Below are 14,189 nucleotides of genomic sequence, written 5' to 3' on the forward strand. Positions count from 1 at the left end.
TATTTTCTAGTATAATTCACTCATTTTTTGAAATCTTTGAAAAAAGGGCCAAAAATCGACAAAGTATTTATTGGGGAGAGGCCTAAATTTGAATGGTTCTTTCAGATGGGAAGCACGGCAATATTTCTTATTGGTGATGGATTTCGGTTGTCAACAAAGACTACAACAAATGTTGGTCATTTGTCGGGAGAGAAGAATGGGAAGCAGAAGACTTTTCAAGGGGAGGATTGCCATAAAACGATTGTTGGTTGATAATATTTCTTCAGTGTGATGGCACACTATCGATTTTTTTTCCGGTAATATGTCATTTAAAAAACCTGGTAAATAATCAGAACCAGTTTGTAAAAAATATTTATTATAAATTTTCAGATTGACAACTCGACAGCAGCAACTGACCTTGTACAAAAATGGTGGAACTGCAACTTTCTCTTAGTGCAGCTAAAATTAGGCCCTTTCGTGACAGATTGAGTTGTTTTTCCCCAACAAACTAGCATTAATAGCCCGATTGTCTTTTCAAGTTCCTAATAACTAGTATTTGCTATAAAAAGTTTGTTAACCCACTTTTACTTACTGCTCTTAAATATTTTTTAAACAGCTTAATAGCCATAACCTTTTCGTTATTAACCATATAACCGAAACTAATAACCCCGACCTCAGTGTTCATTCAGAGTTCATAGTGAAAAGACCTGTTTTGGATTCAAACCTATTGCAAAGGATTATATCAATGCAGACGAAAAAAAAGCTTTCTCGTGGATTATAAACAAACCTGTGTGGCAAGTTTATCTTTAATGAACTTAATTTACTATTATTCAACGCTCGTCGCCTGACCATCACGTGTACTTCGCGTGTGTTGGTTTAAATTATCTTTGAAGTGAATTTATAACGAGATGAGCGTTTCCGAGCTTTTATATTCACCGCTGTTGAACTTTGTTTTTGAAAATTTAAGTGGTGTTGATGAAGCCGTTATTTTACGGAAAGGAGTGGACTTTTTTAAAGATTTGAAAACTGTTAAGTCAGAGAGAGCAAAGCTATGGAGTTTTGTGAATGAAAATGATCCCCCTGTCAGAAGGGGCACTAATGCAATTCTCAGTCACCTGCAAGATATTATAGACTTTATGAAGAAATGTAATGCCGATGGAAAACAGCTCCCTTGTTTTGTCATCAAAAGGCCAACAGAAGTCCCCGTTATCTCTGCTACTGCGTTTACACACGTCACAGCCAAGCTTACGAGCCTTCAGCAAGCGATTTTGCTAGTTTCTGCCAAGATTGATTCGGATAATCTGAACTTTCCTCAATTACCAGTGAATAACCAACCTGCTGCGTGTGATACACATACTACAGTTTGGACCTCTGATCCGCCACCTAAGCATAATGGCTTGCTAAAACTGAAATTAGTAAAAGACTCAATTTTTGGTCATCAGATAGTTACCAGCGTACGAGCAAATGAAAACCAGCGGACAGTAAATATTGAGAAATATGCAGCTGAGGATTTTTGCAAATCAGCAAAAGAGGTTCTACCTGGCTCTGGTGTGAAAGTTTTATCTAAAATATACCCTGGTGTTTTTCGAGAAATCCAGTCTGATTTTGACCTTGAAATGCTACGGAACCAGTTCGATATAATCGGGTCTAGTCCATTTGAAAGCAGTAAATCGGTTAAGCTTGAATTTGCAGACGCGCTTTCCAAAGGATAATTTCTGCGAAACGGTGTGAAGATTGGGTATGAAAACTTCCGTGTTTATGAGTTCAAGCAATTGCAAAAGTGTTGCTTCAAGTGTCATTCCCCTGGGAACTTGGAAAGTGCATGTACTAGTAGCACTCCTAAGTGCGCTCGTTGTGCTGGACTGTATTTATCTACGAACAGCGATCGTGGTACGGAATCTCCAAAATGTGCCAATTGTGGAGGATCTCATCGTTCTTACAGCCCACGATGCCCTGTGATTAAGAAGATCACTGATAAGGTCTATTCTCAGAAATGAATCCGGACATAAGTATAGTCTCATTTAATATTAATAGAACAAGAGGCAAGGACTTTTATTGATGATATGTATGTTAATTACGACGTTGTTTGTCTCCAAGAACATTTACTGACTGCCTTTAGCGAAAATTTTCTGAGATGAAGGAGTGATCACGTTGTTTTTGTGTGTCCAGCTAAAATTACGCGTGGCCGCCCTTCTGGCGGCTTAGCTTGTGTTTTTAAGAAAAATATTTCTGGTGCGAGTCCTATGCTTTTCCAATCAGATGACACTTTTCTTGCGGTGCATCTTGGTAATATTGTATAAATTAATGTGTATCTGCCATATAATGATCGTTCCATTCGTTCACTTCAGAATTTCTCTTGTGCTTGTAAAGTCTTAAAACTTTAATTCAAAAGATATCGGATAACGGGTTGCATTTTGTTATTGCTGGTGATTTTAATACCGATCTGGTTTCTGATAATGTAAGGAATGGTCAGCTTTTTGATTCTCTCCCGGCTTATAAAATTGTTTGGAAGTCCCATGATTATATGTATATTCATCATTCAGATAGTAAATCACACATTTATCACGTAATTTGTTCTGCAGCTCTAGTCTACTCGCCAGTTACGGCTCATTTGGCCGAGAAGGATCTTGATCACCTTGCGCTATCTTTTTGTTTATAAGGTCTGTTGTTTTTTCTGGGAGTATTTCTAGGAGTCGTGGTGTATGTTCTAATTGGTTTTATGATCCTGATTGGAATGTTACAAATTTTTCTGTTTATCTTATAACATTGGCTTCACTTCTAAGTACGATTTATGTTCCTTATCAGCTTTTGCAGTGTAGTCAGAATTTTATTTATGCTAAGTATGAAATAGACCGATATTATCATTCTATCCTCTCTGCTATTAAAGAAGCTGAAAAAAATTCTGTCCCAGTAAAGCGAATCCGGAAGAATACTCAAAAGCCTCTTTGGTCACTTGACCCTAACCTTAAGGCCTTTAAAAATAAAGCTAAATTTTGGCTAAAAATTTGGACAGATTGTGGTCGGCCTAGGTCTGGTAATGTTTTTCTTATTAAACAGAAAGCTAAACTAGAATTTAAGAAGTATCTAAAAAGTGTCCGATACCGAGGGCTTGATCAGATGATTCTGATGTAAGTAGTAATGCTATTCCACCAAGTTCTTGGCATGCATATTATTCGAAGATTTTCTCCGTTTTGAATTATTCTGTTCATAGAAAGTTTGGTGAAGCGTTTGTTAAAATTGTCCCTAGATTTCTAAGTCAGCGCTTTGTTTTGCCTATATCGCGTTGTGAAGTTTTGAATGCTTTGAATCATCTTAAGTCGAAATCTATTGATGCTGCTTGTATCTCTAAAATGCATCTAACTCCCCAATGTGCTGAACTTGTGTCACATCTTGCGCGTTTGTTTCAGATGTGCTTGGCATCTTCCGTCGTCCCGGAAAGCTTTTTGTTTGGCAGCGTGACTTCAATTTTAAAAAGAGGTAAACTGCCAACAGATTGCTCTTCCTACCGTCCAGTATCTGTTTCTTACAATATTAGCAAGGTCTTCGAGTATATTCTTTTACCTAATTTACCTCGAAATATTTCTTTCTTTGGTGAAAATCAACTTGGTTTCAGACCTGGTGTGGGGTGTCAACATGCTCATCATGTCCTTTCTTCTATTCTACTTTCTAATTCTTCTAAGGGTCAAGGCGTATATCTCTGTACACTTGATCTTTCAGAGGCTTTTGATTCTGTTTTTCATAACCAGCTTTTCTTTTCTTTGGCTTTTTCTGGTGTTAATTTTTCGGTTATTTACCTTCTACGGTTTTGGTATTCTAATTCTTACCTCTGCCTGAAATCTTCTCCAGAAACAACTATTAAAGTGCTTCGTGGTGTTAGGCAGGGAGGTCTTTTATCACCTACCGCTTTCAAAATTTGTATTTCTACTGTTCTGGAAAAGATCTCAGGCACTTATTTTTCCGGTTCTACTGATATTTCTTACATTGCCTATGCTTATGACATTCTGTTGATTAGTCGTACTAGGTCTGCCCTTTATGTGATGGTTTCCTTAGTTTCTCAGTCTGTCCTAAATATTGGTCTATCCCTGAATCTTGACAAGTGTGAATTCTTATCTTATAATCTGTCTTCGTCTACTCCTCTGGTATGTAATAAATTTTCCGTAATTTCTGTTTGTTCCTTTCAGTGACATGATATTATTGTTTCTAAGTCTCTATCTCTTTTTCTTAAACAGATCGTTACTGATGCAGCAACAAAAAATACAGTTCAGTTAATTAGAAATTGTAGAAATCCGTCGGAAATATGGTAGAAGAACTCTTGTGCGCTTATTCTCGACTTTTTCTGATCAGTCTTTACTTTATTTTTTGGGTGTTAATTGTGTTCTTAAGCTAAAGGATTTGAAAAAGATCAAAGTTATATATTTCAAGTTTTGCAAATTTCTTCTTTCTCTGCCGCGAAAGACTAGAAATTGGTATCTAGTTAAAAATTTCCATGTTAAGGATGTAACTCAAAAGCTCGATGACCTACACAAAAAGCTTTCTGCAGATGCAATATTGGCCCTGACCACGGTCTTTTACAGTTCTTTTCTAAGTTTAATTTAATTGCTTGTGTTTGTTGAGTTCTTTTTTGTTTTTCTTCTTTTTTTTTATTATGTTTACTCCACTTGTACTACCTGTTGTCTTGTAGTTGTGGGTAATAAATGATTGATTGATTGATTGACCTGTGTTAATCTTTTCTACCGCTCAATTCAACTGTATTTGTATCTTTTCTTATGTCTAGAAATGGACTTCAAACTGACTGGAAAAGTAACACGTTAGTTGTTTGGTGTTTTCGCCTTCTATAAACTCGTTGTTATTCGTCTCTGAGATAGAGTGAGTTTGTATAAATATCCTCACCCTTCTCCTCTCTTCGTATCCTTTTGGTATAAGGATGCTATTGCTACTTCTACTTTTACTGTTAACAAATCATTGTAGCATCAAAACGGTTGAGGCCAGTACAGCTGTGCACCCTTCTCTTCCATCTCACTCTATTCAGAGCACCTCAGTTTATCTTTTCCCATAGAACTCTACTTGCCCTTAGATCCTTTATTTTGACCTCTTACTACCCCATTTGAGACGATCCGCCCACGTTTGGTCCCAGGTGTAAGGCCAAAAAGTGAAATCTTTTGCAATCTATCATCCTTCAGGTATTGATTAGGCATCTTAATCCTTCTTTTAACATAGCCTTTGAATGTGGGATCACGCCACATCTTTTGCATAACTTACTGTTTCACAAACGGTCGGTCAAACGTCATTGAAAGTCAGTCAAAATAATCATAGGCAGCGCAATAGCGCTGCCTTACTAAAGAACGATGTTGGCACAATGGATTATTTTTTTTAGACATGCACTTCGTATCGAAGGATTTGTCGTAGAAACTTCAAAAAGGGCTAGTTTCCTTTTTAATAGTTAAAAGTGATTGGAGGGCAACTAACCCCCCTCCCACGGCCACCATTTCCCCAAACACATTCAGTCAAAATTTTGAGACAGCCATTTTGCATAATATAGTTGAAAGATCTGGAAATTATTTCTTTGAGGATGGAAACCCCCACAGCCCTCAGGGCAAGGGTTGTAAGTTGTTTATTATTATTATATATAATTTTCATATATATTGTTATATATTACATATCTTATTATTATATATTATTATCTGTTACATTTATTTATTTATCTAGAATTTTTATATTTATTATTATTTTTATTGAGTATTTTTTCAGACATTTATGGATGAAAGAATTTCAAGCCCAGAAATGAAAGAAAGTTTTGCGAGGACAATGGAATTGCTATTCAGAATGTCAGCAGCAGAGCCAGGCGACCCCGTTGGTGTTGTTGCTGCTCATGTGAGAACTTATCTCTTCTTCTTCTTCTTTTTATTTTTGCGTGTAACTAAATACCCATTTTGGTAAATATTGTATGTGAGCAGGAGGAATTCTCACTTGGCATCATCAGCGAATCTGATGGACTCAGGGTAAAACCCACCCCCCATCTTCTCTAACCTGAGCCCAGTATTTACTTCAATGTGAGTATCTATATTGACGGCCAAAGAGGTAACTCATCTCCCTTTTTTTCGGGGGGGGGGCGCATATGAACTTTTGGTAGTTATGTTCGTGTTTATACGAATCTGTCGATCAACAAGGGGAGTTATCCTCTCGCCTGGTGCGGATGTAGAGTCCTTGGATTTAATCAAATTCAGTTGAGCAAGAAGAGGGTAGTAGAAATTCTAGGTAGTAAACAAAACCAGCCAAAAATTAAAATTCTGGGAAAAAAGTGAATATACGGTATAGTTACTTATGGCTGTTTTATTTATTTAATGTGTTTTTTTTTTTTTTTTTTGTATTTTTGGTTATTTCTTCTTCATTTATGGTGCAAACACCTTGCTATAAAATACCATGCATAAAATATTCACAATGTATTTTTCTACACATTACTAGTCCGTTTTCTTGGTTCTTCTTTACATTTTTCTTTGAAATTACGAAATGGTTGGTCGGTCTAGCTTAAGATGTTTTATAGTCAAATTACGTGAGTACGATTGCTATGCAAAATTAAAGAGGAAATAAGTACAGTTAGGCATTTAAGTTTTAACCTTATACTTTCTTTCGCTTCATCTGCTTTCTTTCAATTTCTACTGTCTCATTCTTTTGGCTATACTTTCAATCTGTTCTATATGCACTCTCTCATTCCATGCGCATCTACTTCCTTTCATTCCATCCCCACCTACTTTTACCCGTCTACTGTGTTTTGCTTTGGGCCATCTACTTTACTTGTCATCTACCCATATCAATTTAATTTTCTTTCAACTATTCATATCAACTTTCTGTACATTCTAATGTATTTATGTAGATGGAAATTTTGATAAAAAAAAAACATATTTACTTCCTAAAATATTGTTGTTAGAGTGACAAAAAGACAGTCTTTTTCTGTTGTCCTGTGGGTCTTCAACTGTATCTCTTCAATCTTCATTCTGCACTGAGGATGGTTGAGCGGAGGTATCGACTGAAATATTTGGATGTGTGTCGGTTTTATCACTGTCTGTGATTTATTTCAATTTTTTCTTCGTTCTCCTACGTTTTTCCGTTTTGTTAATATTACTTTTTGAGATAAATAAACTCATCAAAAACAAAAAGTCTTATTATTATTAGCCCTAAATTTGGTTCAGTTCAAAATTTGGGCCACCTCCCCCACACTTATTGTCAATATCTGTCCCCACCCCATATAGGTGCCCTTTTTAAACCCAATGCTTCCCACCCATCAAAACAGTTAAAACAGTAAGAAGTTAAAATTCTCAAAACAGTTAGACAATTTTAATAACAGAAGGCAGATTGATCCATAATCTGAAATAAATCTTCAAATAAAATATTACAACCCAAAGCCTTATATTCGTTGGTATAGTAGCTTGTCTTAATTGGTGAATAATAGTAATAAGGATCTTCCGTTTTTTTCCAGCGACGTTTCTAGCGCTAATAAGTGTAAAATAGAATATTTTTCTATCATCTAATTCTTCTTTGCGTTCCAGCAATAGCCTATCAAAGGCTTGGAATTACTGTTAGTTCAAAAGGAGATTAAGGCAAGGCCTCTTCTAATCTTCATAGATGCACTGGTAAGAAGAATAATAAAGGATGAAAAGGCTAGGATAGGAAGGATATGAAATGTTGAACAATCCTTACTCATGTGTTGATTCTCCTGTCTTAGTTGATGAAATTGATAATAATTGACTCTAACGCTAATAACAGTAAAGTAAAACAACGTCTATTTTTTCTTATTCATCTTAGTATTGAAACAAATCCCTGGTAAAAGTTAAGAATTTTAATTGATTCAAAAGGAGGATAAGGAATAGCCTCTTCTGATCTACTTGTTCTCTATTAATTATCTATTATTGCTTTACTAATTACTTTATTATCTGCGAATAAGTAAGTTAATAAAGGAAAGCAAGGTTTGGTCTCCTCCAATTGGATTATGCCTGACCTCCACATCTTGTGTAATAACTTTCCTTTGGTTTAGCATCGTTATGACCCTTATTACGTTAATTCAGATGGGGCTTTACAAGAATCACACACACAAGTGAAAAAAATTATGACCAAAACCGCAGTGCCTGCACCCCATCATTGCAAAATAGTAAGAGGGGACCAAGTTTCTCTCCCTGTAAAGAAAGACTCTTTTCTAAGCTCCTGCCCAAAACAACTTTGCTTTTATTTTATTTGTTGTAGAAAGTAAAACCATTAGGGGATTGGACGTCTGGGCATTTCTGACGTCATTCGTAGGAAAAATGTTTTTTCCACATTAAGGCTCTACACGAATTTTTTCAAACTCCTGACCTATCCAGATTGTTTTTTTCGCACCGGAAAATGGTAGTATGCCAATTTTGAGAAAAAAATTAGTGCCGTTTTGAAAAAAAATTACAGATAAATAATTTAATATACATGTATACAATTATTGTTTGTTTAATAAGATTAGATAATAAGGTAAAGTGAATTTTCTGAATAGAGTGATTAAAATAGAACCTAAGCGAATATTTTGGTTAAATGACTAATAGCCGTCTTCAGCGATACATAATGCAAATAAAAAAATAAAGAAGCCAAATTGAATTTAAGTTACTCGAAAAAAATTTCCAAGCATCTTCAACTCTGTTCTGGAGATAAATATTGTATATAACATAATGCCAGAATCAGCTCAAGAGTGTCACCCTGTTCGGCCTGTTCAAAGGAACTGTTATAAGATTTGGGCTTTTCTTTTTCTGAGTTAGTGTTTATGACTCTTGCGCTTCTCCCTCCTTTACAGGCCAAGAAGACTTCATGGGAATTAGTTCCATGTATTTGTTGTATATTTAATTTATTATGGATTAGTCTTTATTATCATATCACTTATGATTTAAGTTTTATCATTTGTAATCTTGCCATGGAAAGCACCCTAAGATTAACTGCTTTTTTAGTCGATTGGAGAGCCATCTACTCAGATGACATTGAACACTTTTCACTTAGCTGGGAGTAGTGACGTCAATATTACCATGGGCCTTCCTCGGTTACGACAATTGTTGCAATTTGGTAAAGTAGTTCAAAGTAATGTCAATATCCCAGTGTCTCCAGATTTGAGCCAGCGGAAAATTGAAAAACTACAACGAAGTTTGCTGGTAATCAGAATGATTGATTTTGTCAAAAAGTTTGTGTTCGAAGGCACTAGGAAAGGAGAGTAAGTTTACTTATTACTGCATGTGGTAAAAATTTTAAGGAATTTTTTTTTCTTTTGAGGTGAGAGGGTTATCACCAAAATAATTTACCTGCTCTTAGCTTCATAGGGTTTCAAGGAGATACCCAAAAATAAAAATCAACACCAATAACGGAAAAAAAATATTTTCAACGAACATTTTTTTTTTTAGAATTGAATTTGATCAAGTCCTTTTCGATTGAACTGGCCAAACTAGCATGCACTAAAATTTTACTAAAATTCTTCTCAAATAGCAAAAAAATTCTGGTATTGCCAAAGATGCCGTTCCTTTCAGCCCTCCATCTAGGGTCAAACGAAAAGCAGGTCGTTCTCAGAATGGGGTGAGAAGAGGTCCTAAGAAAAGATTTAAAGGAAATTTAACTTCATGGAAAAGGGGTGTAGGAGCAGTGTGCGCAGCTGTGTTGGCCACATACGGCTTGGTGTTGGAGTGAGTTGTTAGCACTAGCAGTAGAAGTAGTAGGTCGCACGTCCCATATCTTACTTATTTTCAATTCACCTCGATCTTTGTTAAAACCATGCTGGGTTTTGGTATCCTTTATCGATTGTCTAATTTTTGTTCAGTATCATTGGAAACAAAAACCAGAAGTTTTGTTTAATCAGATATTATGAAAAGGATGATAAAAGATATGGTGAGCTAGAATCCACCCTATTTGGGCAGAAAAGTTGTCAAAAATTGGGTAGAAATGTTGTCACTATCATTAAGGCTGCTTTTCTTCTAGCAAGTGTCAATCGTTATAGCATGTTCATGCAACCTATGAATTAGGAGTCTTAGGATAATGACTACGTAAGACCCTCTGTATAGAATTTCATATACACATGAATTGTTACTTACGGTTTTTTTTTTTTGTCTTTATTGAGGAAAGGGGATATAGTTGTGCCTGAGGGAAAGTAAACTGAGGGGTATTGTCATATTATAAATGGTGGCAATGAATTTTTTGTCAATCCAGGGATCACTTTTTAGAGAGTAGGAAATGAGTAGCTTCTATCTATTGTAATATCAACTTCTCGTAGCTATATAATAGCACTTGGTGGATTTCATAAAAAGGTTCCATTCATTCTTCTAGTAAATCTACATTTACTTCTTGGATTGGAAACTTCTTCCAAAAATTAAAATATATTGATTTTGTTTATGTATATAGTTGCTACCAGTTTTAGTATTATGTGTACCAATTTCTTGTATACGACTCAAAAGCTTTGAAATATATATATACATACATATATATATATATATATATATATATATATATATATATATATATATATATATATATATAAATATATATATATATATATATATATATATATATATATATATATATATATATATATATATATATATATATATATATATATATATATATATATATAATACTGTGTAAATTATTATCCATTTTGATTATGTTGGCACAATACAAAGATCTAGAAACTCAGGTTTTCTAAAATCTTGTGGTCCTGTAATTTAATTTTGATTTTATTTGTTCTAGTTTTCAGCTCCGAAGCTCAATGTTCTCAAACCTTGCATTTAGTTTAATATGTATTTAAAGTCTTTTTTTTTTTTGCTCAAAAGCTTGATATTGCAATATCTCGCATTTCGCTGAATTTGTATTTAATTTTGGCTTTTATTTCTTTTAATAAAAAGAAATAAAAGAAATTAAGTTTGTATTTAATTTTGGGCTCAGAAGCTGTGTCCTCAAACCTCACATCTAATTAATTTGAATTTTGTCTTCTTTTTCTTTTAGGGTCGATCATCGAATTATGGAAATGGAACTTGTGGAAGAATACGAAGAATTTGGTGCAACGGAGGAAATTTTTCAGAGTTTTGCTCATCGATTAACCAGGAAGATTCCATATGAAATCGAAAAATTCAAAGCACTTGTTCAAAAGAAAAAGTAGGCCCTTTTTTGCACTTTTTCCCTATACTGTCATACCTAAACATTATCTGTGTTGTAAATTCATTAGCTAGAGTATATACAATTTAACGAAGATAGGATATTATTGAAAAACACTGGATTGGGAATGTTATACGGATATTGTAAATGTCGGTTGTTATTCGATATTTTTAATTATGCTTAACTCCACTACTAAGAGGTTTGTCAATGCTTTTGCGAGGTTTAATTTTGAAACTTTTCCGCTGATTTTTGCGTGTTGTTCCTATTTTAATTTCCTAAGAAAAAAGAAATAGTAATTCGTAACTTCATAATGCGGCTCAATATAATCGTCTTTGTTTGGTTCAATAAATACAAACAAATGATAATTTGAAACCACCAATTTAGTGAAACGTGGTTTAGAAACTTGGTATTGGAGATTAATTCTAAGGTCTTTAGCATAAATATTGGCTCAATTTAATGTGCATTTTGCCTATTTTGTTTTTGTCCATTTCGTAATGTCTACTTTACCTATTTGCATTTTTTTTTTTTTGCCTATTGAACTGTGAGAGTTTTCTGTGAAAATTCCTATGTAAAATTACCTAATGCTGGGCCTCTCTTTTTTGGCTCCTTGCCAGATCTTTTTCTTTCCAATTCCAAACTTATATTGTACTCTGATAGTGTCCTAAAAAAAAAAAAGATTTGTAATGCAACTCAGATAGGCTTAAATCTAGCTGGGGCCATCGGCCAAATCCTGATGCGACCTTGGGTCCAATCGGGTGAGAAGAGGTCATCAGAAAAATATTCAAAGGAAGTAGGGACTGCATGGTATGGACTAAAGAATAAGGCTTTGAACCGGGGAGGGATAAAGGAGGAGCATATTCCGCTATATTGGGTTCATGTGCCTCCGTCTTACGATCAGTTATCAGTAGCTGGTTCCTTCATGTAAGCTTTTTGCCAATACATGCCACTCCATCCGCCAAGATACGACTGTGATAACGGCCACTTTTTTATGATGAAAAATAAAGGAAGTTCTATATAAAAAAAAAATTCTAAGCCATACTTTGAACAAGGTGTCAAACCCCAGTTGTGCCAAGTTTTTGCAGAATCAAAGATTTAATCGTTCAATCAGAATCAGAATCAAAGTTATTTTGCTTATATATTCACAAATAATATATTTAATATATTATATATTTATAAATATATCTATACCATATATATTCATTAATATATACTGCTACTGCTACTAAAAACTCACCGCAGCACCAAGCCACCTGAGGCCGACAAAGCTGCGCACGTTCTTCCTCCATCCCAATCTATTCTAAGTCTCCCTCTTTATAACCTCCCAGGAGGTTCCCATTTCCCTTAAATCTTTCTCTATGACATCCTCCCACCTCAACCGTGGATGACCTGCTTTCTGTTTAGCCCTAGACGGTTGGGTCTCGAAAGACAATCTTCGGCAATCTGTCATCCTTCATCCGCAGAACGTGCCCTAGCCATTTCAACCTTATCTTCCTATTCTTCCAAACTTTTTTCAACTGTGAAAAAAGACCCTGAGCCTTGGCTATTCTACTTTTAGCATCTTCACTACTCCCGCTGTCTTTGTTAATAATACTACCAAGGTAAATGAAGCTGTCCACCTGATCAATCTTTTCGTTACCCTACGCCACCTTTTCATCTTCACTTATTCCTAGCCTTAGCGACTTTTTCTTCTTAATATTCATTTTCAAACCTATTATAGCATCCTGAACTCGCAATTATACATAATTATAACTATAGTTACACATATTTTTAAATTCTACGATTTTATGAACTCGTGTATTTTTACTTATTTACATGTTTTATTTACGGTTGTTTTAATTATTGCTTGTACATCCAGAAGCCCAGTTGTACAAAAAAAAAAAAAAAAAAAAAAAAAAAAAAAAAAAAAAAAAACGAATTGCATAACTTATTTTTGTATACAGTACGCTATTGTTAACTTTTTACTTATTTACATAGCCACATTAAAAAGATTATGCCAAACCACATTACCACTTTGACAGCGTTCTAAAAAAGGCTTTAAAAAATCAGTTAATATAAACATCTAGTGCTCGATGGAAAACATACTTGAACAATATCTGCAAATACTTGCCAAAAAAAAAGATTATTTATTGTTTAATTCCTCACAGAAAATAGTATTTTAGTATTTAAATAGCCATGCATCAACTATCGCATCAACTATTATTTTTCATTTTTTATATTTGGTGGTTATGAAGTTAGAAATAAACTACTGAAGATTATGGATATAATTTTTGAAAAGTGGGAGTACCTAGCGATTTTAGGAAAACTAATTGAACTGCTCTATAAAAAAAAGGTCATGAGAGTGAGTGTGGTAATTATTGAGGCATTAGCTTGGTTTCTGTAGGAAGCAAATTACTTAGTATGATGATACTTTTCAAAATTACAGATGCTGTAGATAAAGTTTTAAGAAAAGAACAGTGTGCTTTAGGAAGGGGAGAGGATAAGTCGGCCAACTTTTCATTCTTAGACTAATAATTTAAAAGTGCACCGAGTCATCAAACCCCTTTAGTTCTCAGTTTTATAGATTATGTGCAAGCGTTTTGTTTAGCTGATAGATGAGCTTTAGCGAAGGTCCTAACCTTGTATGGTATACCAGATAAATACATTAGAGCGATTGGTGCTGAGTATGAGAATAACATTGCTGCGGTTAAGGTAGGAAATGAAGTTAGCTGCAGGTTTCGTATTAAATCAGGAATTAAGCAAGGTTGCATCCCATCCCCTTTTATATCATTTTTATAATCATTTTGATGGAACTTGTACTAAGCAGCACAGCAAACGTATTGGGAGAACGCGGAATCAATTGGGGAAGTGAAACTCTCCTAGACTTAAATTACGCTGATGATGTAAGTATCCTAGATGAAAATGCTAGCCAAATGAATTAATTTTTAGAGGTTTTGCGAGTTTGGGTTGTAATAATAGGTTTGAAAATTGATGTTATGAAGGGTAAGTCGTCAAGACTGGGAATACGTGAAATTGAAGAGTTGATGTTGAGAAGATTGATGAATTGGACATCCTCGCTTACCTAGGTAGTATTA

At 34.6% G+C, this 14,189-nt stretch overlaps 1 protein-coding gene across 1 annotated transcript in view; it reads left to right on the forward strand.

Moving 5' to 3' along the window:
* The window catches only part of LOC148954274 (DNA-directed RNA polymerase I subunit rpa1-like), a 128,651-nt gene that overhangs the window by 94,389 nt on the left and 20,073 nt on the right, over nucleotides 1–14,189 (forward strand). The window contains 3 exon segments of the mRNA XM_089086218.1: nucleotides 5,728–5,850; nucleotides 8,937–9,193; nucleotides 10,969–11,118. Of these exon segments, the coding sequence (XP_088942344.1) occupies nucleotides 5,728–5,850; nucleotides 8,937–9,193; nucleotides 10,969–11,118 (530 nt within the window).

This window comes from Artemia sp. Qi Xiang Cuo, chromosome 3 (genome assembly GCF_049724085.1).
Source record: "Artemia sp. Qi Xiang Cuo chromosome 3, ASM4972408v1, whole genome shotgun sequence".
In the NCBI taxonomy this organism is placed as follows: domain Eukaryota; kingdom Metazoa; phylum Arthropoda; class Branchiopoda; order Anostraca; family Artemiidae; genus Artemia; species Artemia sp. Qi Xiang Cuo.